The following is a 17,162-nucleotide window of genomic DNA, read 5'->3' on the forward strand; positions in this document are numbered from 1 at the left end:
CACCCCCACCCCCGCCGCTTTCCCCACTTGGTGTCCATACGTTTGTTCTCTACATCTGTGTCTCAATTTCTGCCCTGCAAACCAGTTCATCTGTACCATTTTTATAGGTTCCACATATATGCGTTAATATACGATATTTGTTTTTCTCTTTCTGACTTACTTCACTCTGTATGACAGTCTCTAGATCCATCCACGTCTCAACAAATGACCCAATATCGTTCCTTTTTACGGCTGAGTGATATTCCATTGTATATATGTACCATATCTTCTTTATCCATTCGTCTGTCAGTGGGCATTTAGGTTGCCTTCATGACCTGGCTATTGTAAACAGTGCTGCAATGAACATTAGGGTGCATGTGTCTTTTTGAATTATGGTTTTCTCTGGGTATATGCCCAGTAGTGGGATTGCTGGGTCATATGGTAATTCTATTTTTAGGTTTTTAAGGAAGCTCCATACTCTTCTCCATAGTGGCTGTATCAATTTACATTCCCACCAAAAGTGCAAGAGGGTTCCCTTTTCTCCACACCCTCTCCAGCATTTGTTGTTTGTCGATTTTCTGATGATGCCCATTCTAACTGGTGTGAGGTGATACCTCATTGTAGTTTTGATTTGCATTTCTCTAATAATTAGTGATGTTGAGCATCTTTTCATGTGCTTCGTGGCCGTCCGTATGTCTTCTTTGGAGAAATGTCTATTTAGGTCTTCTGCCCATTTTTGGATTGGGTTGTTTGTTTCTTTAATATTGAGCTGAATGAGCTGTTTATATATTTTGGAGATTAATACTTTGTCCGTTGATTCGTTTGCAAATATTTTCTCCCATTCTGAGAGTTGTCTTTTCGTCTTGTTTATGGTTTCCTTTGCTGTGCAAAAGCGTTGAAGTTTCAGTAGGTCCCATTTGTTTATTTTTGTTTTTATTTCCATTACTCTAGGAGGTGGATCAAAAAAGATCTTGCTGTGATTTATGTCAAAGAGTGTTCTTCCTATGTTTTCCTCTATGAGTTTTATAGTGTCCGGTCTTATGTTTAGATCTCGAATCCATTTTGAGTTTATTTTTGTGTATGGTGTTAGGGAGTGTTCTAATTTCATTCTTTTACATGTAGCTGTGCAGTTTTCCCAGCACCACTTATTGAAGAGACTGTCTTTTCTCCATTGTATATCTTTGCCTCCTTTGTCATAGATTAGTTGACCATAGGTGCGTGGGTTTATCTCTGGGCTTTCTATTTTGTTCCATTGATCTATGTTTCTGTTTTTGTGCCAGTACCATATTGTCTTGATTACTGTAGCTTTGTAGTATAGTCTGAAGTCAGGGCGTCTGATTCCTCCAGCTCCGTTTTTTTCCCTCAAGACTGCTTTGGCTATTCGGGGTCTTTTGTGTCTCCATACAAATTTTAAGACTTTTTGTTCTAGTTCCATAAAATATGCCATTGGTAATTTGATAGGGATTGCATTGAATCTGTAGATTGCTTTAGGTAGTATAGTGATTTTCTCAATATTGATTCTTCCAATCCAAGAACATGGTATATCTCTCCATCTGTTGGTATCATCTTTAATTTCTTTCATCACTGTCTTACAGTTCTCTGCATACAGGTCTCTTGTCTCCCTAGGTAGGTTTATTCCTAGGTATTTTATTCTTTTTGTTGCAATGGTAAATGGGAGTGTTTCCTTAATTTCTCTTTCAGATTTTTCATCATTAGTGTATAGGAGTGCAAGAGATTTCTGTGCATTAATTTTGTATCCTGCAACTTTACCAAATTCATTGATTAGCTCTAGTAGTTCTCTGGTGGCATCTTTAGAATTCTCTATGTATAGTATCATGTCATCTGCAAACAGTGACAGTTTCACTTCGTTTCCAATTTGTATTCCTTTTATTTCTTTTTTTCTCTGATTGCTGTGGCTAGGACTTCCAAAACTACGTTGAATAATAGTGGTGAGAGTGGACATCCTTGTCTTGTTCCTGATCTTAGAGGAAATGCTTTCAGTTTTTCACCATTGAAAATGATGTTTGCCGTGTGTTTGTCGTATATGGCCTTTATTATGTTGAGGTAGGTTCCCTCTATGCCCACTTTCTGGAGAGTTTTTATCATAAATGGGAGTTGAATTTGGTCAGAAGCGTTTTCTGCATCTATTGAGATAATCATATGGTTTTTATTCTTCAGTTTGTTAATATGGTGTATCACATTGATTGGTTTGCGTATATTGAAGAATCCTTGCATCCCTGGGATAAATCCCACTTGATCATGGTGTATGATCCTTTTAATGTGTTATTGGATTCTCTTTGCTAGTATTTTGTTGAGGATTTTTGCATCTATATTCATCAGTGGTATTGGTCTGTAATTTTCTTTTTTTGTAGTATCTTTGTCTGGTTTTGGTATCAGGGTGATGGTGGCCTCATAGAATGAGTTTGGGAGTGTTCCTTCCTCTGCAATTTTTTGGAAGAATTTGAGAAGGATGGGTGTTAGCTCTTCTCCAAATGTTTGATAGAATTCACCTGTGAAGCCATCTGGTCCTGGACTTTTGTTTGTTGGAAGATTTTTAATCCCAGTTTCAATTTCATTACTTGTGATTGGTCTGTTCATATTTTCTATTTCTTCCTGGTTCAGTCTTGGAAGGTTATACCTTTCTAAGAATTTGTCCATTTCTTCCAGGTTGTCCATTTTATTGACATAGAGTTGCTTGTAGTAGTCTCTTAGGATGCTTTGTATTTCTGCGGTGTCTGTTGTAACTTCTGTTTTCTCATTTCTAATTTTATTGATTTGAGTCCTCTCTCTCTTTTTCTTGATGAGTCTGGCTAATGGTTTATCAATTTGTTTATCTTCTCAAATAACCAGCTTTTAATTTTATTGATCTCTGCTATTGTTTTCTTTGTTTCTATTTCATTTATTTCTGCTCTGATGTTTATGATTTCTTTCCTTCTACTAACTTTGGGTTTTGTTTGTTCTTCTTTCTCTAGTTCCTTTACGTGTAAGGTTAGATTGTTTATTTGAGATTTTTCTTGTTTCTTGAGGTAGGCTTGTATAGCTATAAACTTCCCTCTTAGAACTGCTTTTGCTGCATCCCATAGGTTTTGGATCGTCATGTTTTCATTGTCATGTGTCTCTAGGTATTTTTTGATTTCCTCTTTGATTTCTTCAGTGATCTCTTGGTTATTTAGTAACGTATTGTTTAGCCTCCATGTGTTTGTCTTTTTTACGTTTTTTTCCCTGTAATTCATTTCTAATCTCATAGCATTGTGGTCAGAAAAGATGCTTGATATGATTTTAGTTTTCTTAAATTTACTGAGGCTTGATTTGTGACCCAAGATGTGATCTATCCTGGAGAATGTTTCGTGTGCACTTGGGAAGAAAGTGTAATCTGCTGTTTTTGGATGGAATGTCCTATAAATATCAATTAAATCTATCTGGTCTATTGTGTCATTCAAAGCTCCTATTTCCTTATTTATTTTCATTTTGGATGATCTGTCCATTGGTGTAAGTGAGGTGTTAAAGTCCTCCACTATTATTGTGTTACTGTCGATTTCCTCTTTTAGAGCTGTTAGCAGGTGCCTTATGTATTGAGATGCCCCTGTGTTGGGTGCATATATATTTATAATTGTTATATCTTCTTCTTGGATTGATCCCTTGATCATTATGTAGTGTCCGTCCTTGTCTCTTGTAACATTCTTTATTTTAAAGTCTATTTTATCTGATATGAGTATTGCTACTCCAGCTTTCTTTTGATTTCCATTTGCATGGAATATCTTTTTCCATCCCCTCACTTTCAGTCTGTATGCGTCCCTAGGTCTGAAGGACAGCATATATATGGGTCTTGTTTTTGTATCCATTCAGCAAGCCTGTGTCTTTTGGTTGGAGCATTTAATCCATTCACGTTTAAGGTAATTATCGATATGTATGTTCCTATGACCATTTTCTTAATTGCTTTGGGTTTGTTTTTGTAGGTCCTTTTCTTCTCTTGTGTTTCCCACTTAGAGAAGTTCCTTTAGCATTTGTTGTAGAGCTGGTTTGGTGGTGCTGAATTCTCTTAGCTTTTGCTTGTGTGTAAAGCTTTTGATTTCTCCATCGAATCTGAATGAGATCCTTGCCGGGTAGAGTAATCTTTGTTGTAGGTTCTTCCCTTTCATCACTTTAAGTATATCATGCCACTCCCTTCTGGCTTGTAGAGTTTCTGCTGAGAAATCAACTGTTAACCTTATGGGAGTTCCCTTGTATGTTATTTGTCGTTCTTCCCTTGCTGCTTTCAATAATTTTTCTTTGTCTTTAATTTTTGCCAGTTTGATTACTATGTGTCTAGGCGTGTTTCTCCTTGGGTTTATCCTGTATGGGACTCTGCGCTTCCTGGACTTGGGTGGCTATTTCCTTTCCCATGTTAGGGAAGTTTTCGATTATAATCCTTCATATATTTTCTCTGGTCCTTTCTCTCTCTCTTCTCCTTCTGGGACGGATGTGGATGTTGTTGCGTTTAATGTTGTCCCAGAGGTCTCTTAGGCTGTCATTTCTTTACATTCTTTTTTCTTTATTCTGTTCCTCAGCAGTGAATTCCACCATTCTGTCTTCCAGGTCACTTATCTGTTCTTCTGCCTCAGTTATTCTGCTATTGATTCCTTCTAGTGTAGTTTTCATTTCAGTTATTGTATTGTTCATCTCTGTTTGTTTATTCTTTAATTCTTCTAGGTCTTTGTTAAACATTTCTTGCATCTTCTCGATCTTTGCTTCCATTCTGTTTCTGAGGTCCTGGATTATTTTCACTATCATTATTCTGAATTCTTTTTCTGGAAGGTTGCCTATCTCCACTTCATTTAGTTGTTTTTCTGGGGTTTTATCTTGTTCCTTCATCTGGTACATAGCCCTCTGGCTTTTCATCTTGTCTGTCTTTCTGTGAATGTGGTTTTTGTTCCATAGGCTGCAGGATTGTAGTTCTTCTTGCTTCTGCTGTCTGCCCTCTTGTCCACCCTTATGTTTGAAAGATAGGCATCAAATTCTGGGATGATTTTTCTTTCAGTAGTTTAAAAGTGTCACACCAAAGAACCAGCTCTTAGTTTCATCAATCTTTTCTATTGTTTTGTTGTTGTCATTGTTGTTATTTAGTCTCTATTTTGTTTATTTCTGCTCTTATCTTTATGATTTCTTTCCTTCTACTAACTTTGGGTTTTGTTTGTTCTTTTTCTAGTAAAATTAGCTTGTTTATTTGAGATTTTTCTTGTTTCCTGTGGTAGGCTTGTATCCCTATAAACTTCTCTCTTAGAACTGCTTTTCCTGCATTACATAGATTTTGGATCATTGTGTTTTCGTTTTCATTTGTCTCCAGGTATTTTTAAATTTCTTTGATTTCTTCAGTGACCCATTGGTTGTTGAGTAGCACAGTGTTTAGCCTCCGTGTGTTTGTGTTTTTTTGCAGTTTTTTCTTGTACTTCGTTTCTAGTCTCATAGCATTGTGATCAGAAAAGATGCTTGATATGGTTTCAATTTTAAATTTACTGAGACTTGTTTTGTGACCTAGCATGTGATCTGTTCTGGAGAATGTTCCACGTGCACTTGAAAAGAATGAGCAATTTGCTGCTTTTGGATGGAATGTTCTATATAAATCTGTTAGGTCTATCTGGTCTAATGTGTTATTTAAGGCTAGTGTTCCATTATTGATCTTCTGTTTGGATCATCTGTCCATTGATGTAAGTGGGGTGTTAAAGTCCCCTACTATCATTGTGTTACTGTCAGTTTTTCCCTCTTTATGTCTATTAATATTTGCTTTATGTATTCAGTGCTCCTATGTTGGGTGCATATATATTTACACTCGTTATATCTTCTTCTTGGACTGATTCATTGATCGTTATGTAATGTCCTTCTTTATCTCTTATTACAGACCTTGTTTTAAAGTCTTTTTGGTCTGATATATTTGCTATCCTGGCTTTCTTTACATTTTCATTTGCATGGAGTACCTTTGTCTATTCCCTCACTTTCTGCCTGTGTGTGTCTTTAGATCTGAAGTAAGTCTCTTTTAAGCAGCATATATATGGTTCTTGTTTTTGTATCCATTCAGCAACTGTATGTCTTTTGATTGGAGCATTTAGCCCGTTTACATTTGAAGTAATTATTGATAGGTTTGTACTTATTGCCATTTTATTAATTGTTTTGTGGTTGTTTTTATGGCTCTTATTGTTCTTTTCTTCTTTTTTTGCTCTCTTTCCATATTTTTAGTGTTATGTTTGGATTCCTTTCTCTTCTTTGTGTGTATATCTTTTATAGACTTTTTGTTTGTGATTACCGTGAAGTTTATATATAGCAATCTATCTATCTGTCCATCTATTTATATGATTATTTTAAGTTGCTGATCTCTTAATTTCGAATGCATTTTAACAATCCTGCATTTTTCCTCCTCGCCACATTTACTGTTTTTAACATCATATTGTACATCCTTTTTTGGTGTGTGTATCCCTTAACTGCTTATTGTGATATTGATGATTTCGATACTTTTGTCTTTTAACCTTCCTACTAGCTTTATAAGTGGCTGATCAACTACCTTCACTGTATGTTTGCCTTTACCAACGAGATTTTTCCTTTCATAATTTCTTCTTTCTAGTTGTGGTCTTCTCTGCATAGAGACATCCCTTTAACATTTCTTGTAAAGTTGGTTTCATGGCGCTAAACTCTTTCAGCTTTTGCCTGTGTGTAAAACTTTTGATTTCTCCTTCAAATCTTAATGTTTTGAATAATTATTCAAATCATTGAATAATTTGCCAGGTAGAGTATTCTTGGTTGTAGATTTTTTCTTTTCATCACTGTAAATATATTGTGCTACTCCCTTCTGGCCTGCAGAGTTTCTGCTGAAAAGCCAACTGATAGCCTTATGGGAATTCCCTTGTGCATAACTAGTTGCTTTTCCCTTGCTGCTTTTAATATTCTCTCTTTATCTTTAATTTTTGCTATTTTAGTTACAATGTGTCTTGTTGTGGTCCTCTTTGGGTTGATCTTGTTTGGGACTCTCTGTGCTTCCTGGATCTGGATGTCTGCTTTCTTTCCCAAGTTAGGGAAATTTTTAGCTATTATGTCTTCAAATATGTTCTCTGCACCTTTTTTCTCTCTCTTCTCCTTCTGGGACCCCTGTTATGTGAATGTTATAAGCTTGATGTTGTCCTAGAGGTGTCATAAACTGTCCTCATTTTTTAAAATTATTTGTCCTTTTTTCTGTTCAGCTTGAGTGATTTCCTCCACTCTGTCTTCCAGTTTTCTGATCCATTCCTCTGTATCATCTAATCTCCTGTTGAATCCTTCTAGTGTATTTTTTATTTTAGTTATTGTATTTTTCATCTCTGTTTGGCTCTTTATATTTTCTAACTCTTTGTTAGAAACTTCTAACTTCTCACTGTGTTCATCCAGTCTTCTCTAAAGTTCTTTGAATATTTTTATGATCATTACCTTAAACTCTATTGCATGAATTGCTTATCTCTATTTCACTTAGTTCTTCTTTGGGGTTTTGTCTTGTTTCTTTGTTTGGAACATATTCCTCTATTGCCTCATTTTTCCTAATTCTGTGTTCTTATTTCTATGTATTTGGTAGGTTGGTATGTTTCCTGATCGTGGAGAAGTGGCCTTATGTAGGAAATGCCTATGGGCCAGCAGCATACTCCCCTCTGGTCACCAGACCTATATGCTTTAGGGGTGCCATCTATGGGGGCTGCATGGGCCCTTCTGTTGTGTCAGGCTGACTACTGTGGGCTCATTGGGAAGCATGGATGGTCCCTGATCAGGTTGGTTGCCAGGCCTTGCCTAGTGCAGAAGCTGCCAGCGACGTGTGGGTGGGGCCATGTCCAGGGAAGGTTCTGGGGCTGGTGTCAGCCTGCTGGTGAGTGGGGCCAGTTCCTGACTTGGCTGGCTGTGGGGCCCAGGGTTTCCCAGAGTTGATGTTGGCCCACTGGTAGGTGGGGCTGGATCCCCGGGCAGCTGGCCAGTAAATATATGGAGAGGTGATGATCAGCATCATTAGTAATCATGGAAATGTAAATTAGGACCACAGTGAGAAATCTTTTCATACGCATTCCACTGGCAAAAATTAAGAGGATCTTTTTTTTTTTTTTTAAGTATTTGTTTATTTATTTATTTATTTATGGCTGTGTTGGGTCTCCGTTTCTGTGCGAGGGCTTTCTCTAGTTGTGGCAAGCGGGGGCCACTCTTCATCGTGGTGCGCGGGCCTCTCACTATCGCGGCCTCTCTTGTTGCAGAGCACAGGCTCCAGACGCTCAGGCTCAGTAATTGTGGCTCACGGGCCCAGCTGCTCTGCGGCACGTGGGATCTTCCCAGACCAGGGCTCGAACCCGTGTCCCCTGCATTGGCAGGCAGACTCTCAACCACTGCGCCACCAGGGAAGCCCCAAGAGGATCTTTTTATATTATTACTGAAAGGAGTATAAATTGATGTAACTGCTTTAGCTTACAGTTTGGCATTACCTCCTTAGGTTGAATATTCACATACCTTGTAACTCTGCAGTTCCTCTTGTAGGGTATACCCAGGAGAATCTCTTATATATGTACTACAGGGGACATATGCATAAATGTTCATAGCAGCATTGTTCATAATAACCAAAACTAAGAAGTAGTAAAAACCCAGAAACAACCTGAATACCCATCAACAGAACAGATTTTTGAAAAGCGAAACAACGAAGTGTCATATAAAACAGAATAAACCACAAAGATATATAACATTGTGGATGAGACTAAGTGAAAAAATAAGTCCCAAAAGGTCTCATTCTGCATGATAGCCTTTTCATAGAACTAAAATATCCTTCAAAAATTAAAATAGAAAGTAAAAATATAAGGATTACATATAAATGCAGGAAAAAACTATAAAAACAAGGGAATAATGCAAAAACTATAAAAACAAGGGAATAATGAAACATGGTTGAGCATAATAATTTTGGGAGTTAGAGAAACAGGGAGATAGGGTGAAGGAGGCAGAGACTATATGGTTAGAAATAAGTTTTTGTCAAGGTCTTAGCTTTTAGTTTGCTTTTCACAATGTTAAAAATAACTAAATTGGGACTTCCGTGGTGGTCCAGTGGTTAAGACTCCGCGCTTCCACTGCAGGTGGCACAGGTTCAATCCCTGGTTGGGGAACTAAGATCCCACATGATGTGTGGCATGGCCGAAAAAATAAAAAATAAAAGTAAAATAAAAATAACTAAATTAAATATCCAAACAAAGAGTTTGCCAAAATGAGACTGTGTTATGAACCAAGGATTGTGATTAATCCAGTTCTGTACACCTGAGGTCCAAATAAAGAAAATAGATACCATTTATGACCCACATTAGGGAAAACACATACACACACACACACACACACACTAAACCTAAGTTCTTTAGGATCATGTTGTTTCCTTTTGCTTTTTTTCTTTCCAAGAAGAGGCCTAAATACTTAAGTATTTGGGAGGAATCCCTTAGTTAAGGATCTCACACATTTTAGCCAGAAATCATCTAAGAGTGCTGTATCTCCTTTTGCTATTATAAGCAGCTTATGAATAGCAAATAATTGTCCTTTTGAAGATGAATTTTCAGCTAAAAACAAGATTAAATGGCAAGGTAGCATTGGAAACAATTTGTTGATCATAATGTACATTGAAGATTTATTCAGATCAATAGCATGGACTAGATCAGGGTCTATTTGACATTTGGAAGCAGAACTTGGGTGATGTCATGGCCAAATTGTCATCATTCTTTTTTTCTAATCACTTTTGCATTGTATAAGGAGAGTCTCTTCTGTGTGTTCAGTAGCACAATTCCTGTTGGTTACTAGAGGTTTGAGAAAGTGAGAACATTTTAATATTCAGATCCTACATAGAATGAGATATTACCATTTAAAAGCCTTAAGAAATCTGTAGGTGGGGATTAAGGAAGCAACAAAGTAAAGATCTCTGATATCCGGAATTTTGGTTTTTGCTATTGAATACAGAGCTCAGGTATTACTAGAATTGCTTTCCCTTCAGTGGTTTGTGCTATTGTGAGAATTTATCAGTTACTGTCTTCTGGCATTCATTCCATAGAATTAATTCATGAGGATAAAGAGAGAAATCGCATGGCATGGATTTTCAACATTTACATATTGAGAAATTTGGAAATTATTTCAAAGCTGAAGTTTGAAACTTTGACTTGCAGAATCCAGAGAGACAAAATTAGATCACTGATCAGATAAGTTGTACACTTTCCCCACTTGTAATTCATTCCTTTTACCTTATTGGGGTCTAACTCAGCAAAGAGTATCTCAAGAGGGCTGTAACTTGTTACCCTTGGAAGCTGGCTTTGCAATCTGAACGTTCTAACTTTTTTTTTTAATAGATCTTTATTGGAGTATAATTGCTTCACAATACTGTGTTAGTTTCTGTTGTACAACAAAGTGAATCAGCCATATGCATACGTATGTCCCCATATCCCCTCCCTCTTGAGCCTCCCTCCCATCCTCCCTATCCCACCGCTCTAGGCAAATCACCGAGCTGATCTCCCTGTGCTATGCTGCTTCTTCCCATAACTATTTTACATTCGGTAGTGTATATATGTCGATGCTAATCTCACTTTGCCCCAGCTTCCCCCTCCCACCCTGTGTCCTCTAGTCCATTCTCTATGTCTACATCTTTATTCCTGCCCTGCAACTAGGTTCATCAGTACCTTTTTTTTTTTTTTTTTAGATTCCATATATATGTGTTAGAATACGGTATTTGTTTTTCTCTTTCTGACTTACTTCACTCTGTATGACAGACTCTGGGTCCATCCACCTCACTACAAATAACTCAATTTCGTTTCTTTTTATGGCTGAGTAATATTCCATTGTATATATGCGCCACATCTTCTTTATCCATTCATCTGTCGATGGGCATTTAGGTTGCTTCCATGTCCTGGCTATTGTAAATAGTGCTGCAATGAACATTGTGGTGCATGTCTCTTTTGGCATTATGGTTTTCTCTGGGTATATGCCCAGTAGTGGGATTGCTGGGTCGTATGGTAGTTCTATTTTTAGTTTTTTAAGGAACCTCCATACTGTTTTCCATAGTGGTTGTATCAATTTACATTCCCACCAACAGTGCAGGAGGGTTCCCTTTTCACCACACCCTTTCCAGCATTTATTGTTTCTAGATTTTTTGATGATAGCCATTCTGACCGGCGTGAGGTGATACCTCATTGTAGTTTTGATTTGCATTTCTCTAATAATTAGTGATGTTGAACATCTTTTCATGTGCCTCTTGGCCATCTGTATGAACATTCTAACTTTTGAAGTTTTGTAGGATATGGTCAGTTGGAGAAGACAGTGACCAGTGATCATTAAATTCAGCGTGCTATCGCAAGCTTGACAAACATCATCTAATTCCATGTATGAGCCAGCCAGTCTGAGGGTTTACATTAAGGTGGAAAGATCCTAGAAGCACTGTTCGCCTGTGTATATCTTTAGTTCCTATTTGATAATCTTCCTTCAAGTCCAGAGAATATATTTTTTGACGGATGTTTTCATTTGTAATGAGACCATGGTCGTTTCTCATGGATCATGGATATTCATGAGTTGATTCAGCAGGGAGTCAGTCATTTTCTTTGCAAATGAGTGTGTCCAAACCAGGGAAATGGATGCTAATGGATCTTGGTTAATTTTAAGGACAAGTGAAGAACAAAGCAGTGTCTGTTGTGATCTCTTTTTGTATGTTTCTCATTTGCTAATAAGCACAGTTAATTTAAAAACAGTTTGTGTTTCCATACGAATTGTAAAGTTTTTTGTTCTAATTCTGTGAAGAATGCCATTGGTAGTTTGATAGGGATTGCATTGAATCTGTAGGTTGCTTTGGGTAGTACAGTCATTTTCACAATATTGATTCTTCCAATCCAAGAACATGGTATATTTCTCCATCTGTTTATGTCATCTTTGATTTCTTTCATCAGTGTTTTAGCCTGAGAAAACCATAATTCAAAAAGAGACATGTACCACAATGTTCATTGCAGCACTATTTACAATAGCCAGGACATGGAAGCAACCTAAATGTCCATTGACAGATGAATGGTTAAAGAAGATGTGACACATATATACAATGGAATATTACTCAGCCATAAAAAGAAACAAAATGGAGTTATTTGTAGTGAGGTGGATGGAGTTAGAGTCTGTCATACAGAATGAAGTAAGTCAGAAAGAGAAAAACAAATACAGTATGCTAACACATATATATGGAATCTAAGAAAAAAAAAAAAAGGTCATGAAGAACCTAGTGGCAAGACGGGAATAAAGACACAGACCTACTAGAGAATGGACTTGAGGATATGGGGAGGGGGAAGGGAAAGATGTGACAAAGAGAGAGAGCAGCATGGACATAAATACACTACCAAACGTAAAATAGATAGCTAGTGGGAAGCAACCGCATAGCACAGGGAGATCAGCTCTGTGCTTTGTGACCACCTAGAGGTGTGGAATAGGGAGGGCGGGAGGGAGGGAGGGAGATGCAAGAGGGAAGAGATATGGGAACATATGTATATGTATAACTGATTTACTTTGTTATAAAGCAGAAACTAACACACCATTGTAAAGCAATTATACTCCAATAAAGATGTTAAAAAAAAAAAAGAAGATGTGGCACATATACAGTGGAATATTACTCAGCCTTAAAAAGAAATGAAATTGAGTTATTTTTAGTGAGGTGGATGGACCTAGAGTCTCACACAGAGTGAAGTAAGTCAGAAAGAGAAAAACAAATACTGTATGCTAACACATATATATATGGAATTAAAAAAAAAAAAAGAATGGTACTGATGAACCTAGTGGCAGGGCAGGAATAAAGATATAGACATAGAGAATGGACTTGAGGACACAGGGTGGAGGGGGAAGCTGGGGTGAAGTGAGATTAGCATCGACATATATACACTACCGAATGTAAAATAGTTATGGGAAGAAGCAGCATAGCACAGGGAGATCAGCTTGGTGCCTTGAGATGACCTAGAGGGGTGGGATAGGGAGGATGGGAGGGAGGCTCAAGAGGGAGGGGATATGGGGATATATGTATGCATATGACTGATTCACTTTGTTGTACAACTGAAACTAACACAGTATTGTGAAGCAATTATCCTCCAATAAAGGTCTATTTAAAAAAAAAAACTGTTTGGCTCTTGTGGAAGCCATTCCTACCTGCATTAAAGTATTACTGAACTGTCAGGCATCCTATTTATAGTTCTGTTCCCTTTGACTTCACATTTAAGTGGGAAGAGGTGGGTGGTGAGAGGCTATTTGATGTTACTCTTCTCACCTTATAAGAAACTGAAATTTTAGGATTGAAATTGTCACAAAGGCCTCTCAAGTTGTAGGGTTCTTTCTACCCTAGGAAATGTTTTTCTAGACTTGGGATTACTCAAGTCATCATCATTGAGGAAATCTAGTCATAGTCTTTCTGTGTGTTATCAAAGCCCTAGTCTACTCTTCCCTGGAAAAAGACATTGGGGAATACCTAATTCACCAATGCCACTAAGCTAGCTTTACCTCCCTTCCTTCCTTCCTTGTGTGAGGAAGTCAGACTGATTTTTAACACCAGTAGGGTTGTGGACTTGCTTTTTAAGCAAAGGAATGATGATGTTACTGAGAAATTTGGGAAGTTTAGTTTGAGAAGTAAGTATATAAGACCAGGTTGACTGAATAAGACTTTCTTAAGACTGCCTGCCCTTAAGAGAATGTGTGGTCTTGTCTGAGGGGAAGACTGTTTTCCTTTTAATGCTTTTGTACTTAAGAAGGAATACTTGGTAATATGTTTGATTCATTACAATCAGTTATAAATTTGAGTGATAATTATAAGAAGAAAACTCATTGATCAGGATCATACTCATCCCTGGACACTATTTGATAGTGGTTAGAGGCTTTGCTTTTAAGTAGGGGAGGGCTCATAGAAGGAGAGTTGTGAGAGAGGAGTTTTTAAATTATTGTTGCATTTAATTTATACTTCCTAAATCACAGAAGCATGGAAAAGATTCTTCCTGAGATTGAAGGAAGGGCTTTGGTGTATACATTCTCAGTGACTAAGTCTTTATTTATTGATTTATTTATTAAATTGAAGTATCGTTGATTTACAGTATTGTGTTAATTACTGCTGTACAGCAAAGTGATTCAGTTATACATAAATATACATTTTTTTATATTCTTTTTCATTATGGTTTATCATAGGATATTGAATATAGTTCTCTGTGCTGTACAGTAGGACCTTGTTGTTTATCCATTCTGTGTATAAAAGCTTACATCTGCTAACCCCCACCTCCCACTCTATCCCTCCCCCAACCCCCTCCCCCTTGGCAACTACCAGTCTGTTCTCTATGCTCAGTGACTAAGTCTTGATTACATGAGTAGATGACCTATTTTGTGCACATTTAAATTTTTGAATGATTTTTGCTAAGCCAGTAAATGTGATCTGGGGCTAATTTTCCCATCTCTGCATAATTTGATATGTTCTGAGAATACAGAATAACTTAGATTATTTGATGTTTTTGGATTATGCATCCCACCAATTTCCTTTATGAGGACACATATTTAAGAATTACACATACATACATTCATTTCTTCATCAAATATCTACTGAGTGCCTACTGTGTGCCAGGCCCTGTTCTAGAAGCTTGGCATGCATCTGTGAACAGTAGACAGAAATCTCTACCTATTTTTGTTTTTTATTTTTTAAATATTTATTTATTTATTTAGACTGTGCTGGGTCTTAGTTGTGGCATGCGGGATCTTTTAGTTGCGGCATGCGGGCTCATAGTTGCGGCAGGTGGGCTTCTTAGTTGTGGCGTGCAGACCCCTTAGTTGTGGCATGTGGACTCTTAGTCGCGGCATGCGAACTCTTAGTTGTGGCATGCATGCAGGATCTAGTTCCCCGACCAGGGATTGAATCCAGGGCCCCTGCATTGGGAGCTCGGAATCTTACCCACTGGACCACCAGGGAAGTCCCTCTACCTATTTCATTATGAGGATTATTAACTGTTTATATGAGGAGGTCCTTAGAGTACATTTATTCATCAACTTTTTGTTAACCCTGTTTTAATGATGGAAGGGAGAAGAACAAAACTAGGGATATCTGACTTCAGGAAAGGAGCTTTTGCAAAAATGATATATTTGGTAACAAAAATGTCACTGTTGCTAACATCATTTTTAGATCTTTTCTTTGGAAGTGTGGTTCACACACAAATATCAGTCACATTGCTTTATAATCAGTTCTAACTTTTTACATCTCTCTCCAAATTTGCTTGCTTGTTCATTCACTATACTTACCACATTGGCTTTGAATGATTTTTAACTTTCTGAAAATAAAATCTACCCTTAAAAGCTGATAATTGCCTCTGAAGATATTTAAAACAGTGTGTTGGAGGTAATTGTAATAGCAAAAATAAGATCATGGGCCCCCTGAAGGCAGTAGCCCTCTTTTGTACATATAATTTCTGGCATGTTTATTAAAAGTAAATCTTGTTTTACAGTGACCTTGAACATATATTCTCTCTGTTAAGTGTGTAGCAGAATATACCTAACCAGTATCAATCTAAGCCTGACTGTCGGTGATTCTGTGATTTAATTTGTAGTAAGTAGGCTTTTTTTCGTTCTTCACCCTCACCAGGTATACAATGTTTACATGGCAGGGAGGCAGTTGTGTTCTAAGCGGTACCGGGAGTTTGCCATCCTACACCAGAACCTGAAGAGAGAGTTTGCCAACTTTACATTTCCCCGACTTCCAGGGAAGTGGCCATTCTCTTTATCAGAACAGCAATTAGATGCCCGACGTCGGGGGTTGGAAGAATATCTAGAAAAAGGTAAGCCAGCCTATTAAACTCTACTATCTTGAGTAAACATAGGGTCTAGGTATATATTGCAGCTCCTAAACTGCATAGCTAAGTTTCCTGAAACTCAACAGTGAAAGTAAATCAGGTTTTTGACTTAGGTGTTGAATGATCTGAGCTTTGAAGCCAAGAGTGAAATGTTCAGTACAGCAATTAATAGCCTATTTTATTGACTCGCCAAACACTTAACAACAACAGAAAAATGCATAATTATTTTTTTGACGCATTAAGGACCTTTATTTATAGGGTTATATTATTTGCACACAGCAAACATATACAGACTCAACAACATGCTAAATTGATTTGGGAACTAGATGGGCAGTATTTAAGACATTTTTATGAAAGTGATTCTTGGTTCACTGGCATGTCCTACTTGAAAATTCCTTATTCCTCTTACACGTGTCCATGGATAGGTTTGATGAGTTGTAGGTAAGCTAACGTCCCCTTGTTCTAAGTAGGTTATAGGTAGAAATATTAAAACTTACTTGTTATCTCAGGACCTCCAAACAATACATTACGAGTCTTTGGATGTGGATGCTGAAACATTTGTCCAGAGAGGCAGGGAGAAATGACACAGATCTCCTGAATAAGATGGTTCAGTTTGTGGCTCAGAGAAGAGACCTTGTTTTGCTACATTATAGAGTTACATAATTTGCTAGGCATGCAATAGGCTTTTCTTTAAAATACTAATTTAACAGAATAATGGTCTTATGTGGTATTTAATAATTCTGTGTCCTTGTAGAAGAACTAATTGACCTAGTTGAATTTTTTTAAAACTTTGGTAGAGAGCTTTATCCCTGAAGAAAAACCATTTCCCCCATAGAAGGTAGTTAAACTTCATCTATTTTTAGCTTTTCTCTAACAATGGCCTCCTAACACAGCCTTTGGGAAATGAGAAAGAGTACAATTTTTTTTTTAATAAAATGAAGTAAAATCAGCAGTGTAATTTATTATCCTCATGAGAATGTTAGGAAATTAACTCTCTTAGATTTAGGTGATTACCTACCTACCTGCCTGTTTTCCTTTCCTTCCTTCTCCCTTTCTCTCTCTGTCTTTTTTTTAGTTGTAGTTGTTTTGAAGTTAAAGTTAGTGAGATGAGAAGATGAGAAGATGTGCTCAGCTTAATACTTGATTACCTACCCAATTTTTTCCAAAGTGGCTTTAAATGCTTATGATTCTCTTACTGGCCTGCTCCTAGGCCAAATAGATATTTTTCTTTGTATTTTAATTTTGTGTTTATTCCTAATTGACCTTACCCTTGCTCTATTATTGTCTAGCTTATTAATAGTTAACACAAGACAGCAAAGTTAGATTTACTGAACTTTTATTTCTCTTTTACAGGTAACTTCCTTT

At 37.2% G+C, this 17,162-nt stretch overlaps 1 protein-coding gene across 3 annotated transcripts in view; it reads left to right on the forward strand.

Annotated features, from left to right (window-relative positions):
• The window catches only part of SNX27 (sorting nexin 27), an 85,738-nt gene that overhangs the window by 35,298 nt on the left and 33,278 nt on the right, over positions 1-17,162 (forward strand). For all 3 annotated transcript variants that reach the window (XR_005021768.1, XM_036868165.1, XM_036868173.1), the window contains exon 3: positions 15,590-15,782. Coding sequence is in view for 2 of the 3 variants with exons in the window: in XM_036868165.1 (XP_036724060.1) it covers positions 15,590-15,782 (193 nt within the window). In the remaining variant the exon portion in view is untranslated. The remainder of the gene's footprint in view (positions 1-15,589; positions 15,783-17,162) is intronic.

This window comes from Balaenoptera musculus, chromosome 1 (genome assembly GCF_009873245.2).
Source record: "Balaenoptera musculus isolate JJ_BM4_2016_0621 chromosome 1, mBalMus1.pri.v3, whole genome shotgun sequence".
In the NCBI taxonomy this organism is placed as follows: Eukaryota; Metazoa; Chordata; class Mammalia; order Artiodactyla; family Balaenopteridae; genus Balaenoptera; species Balaenoptera musculus.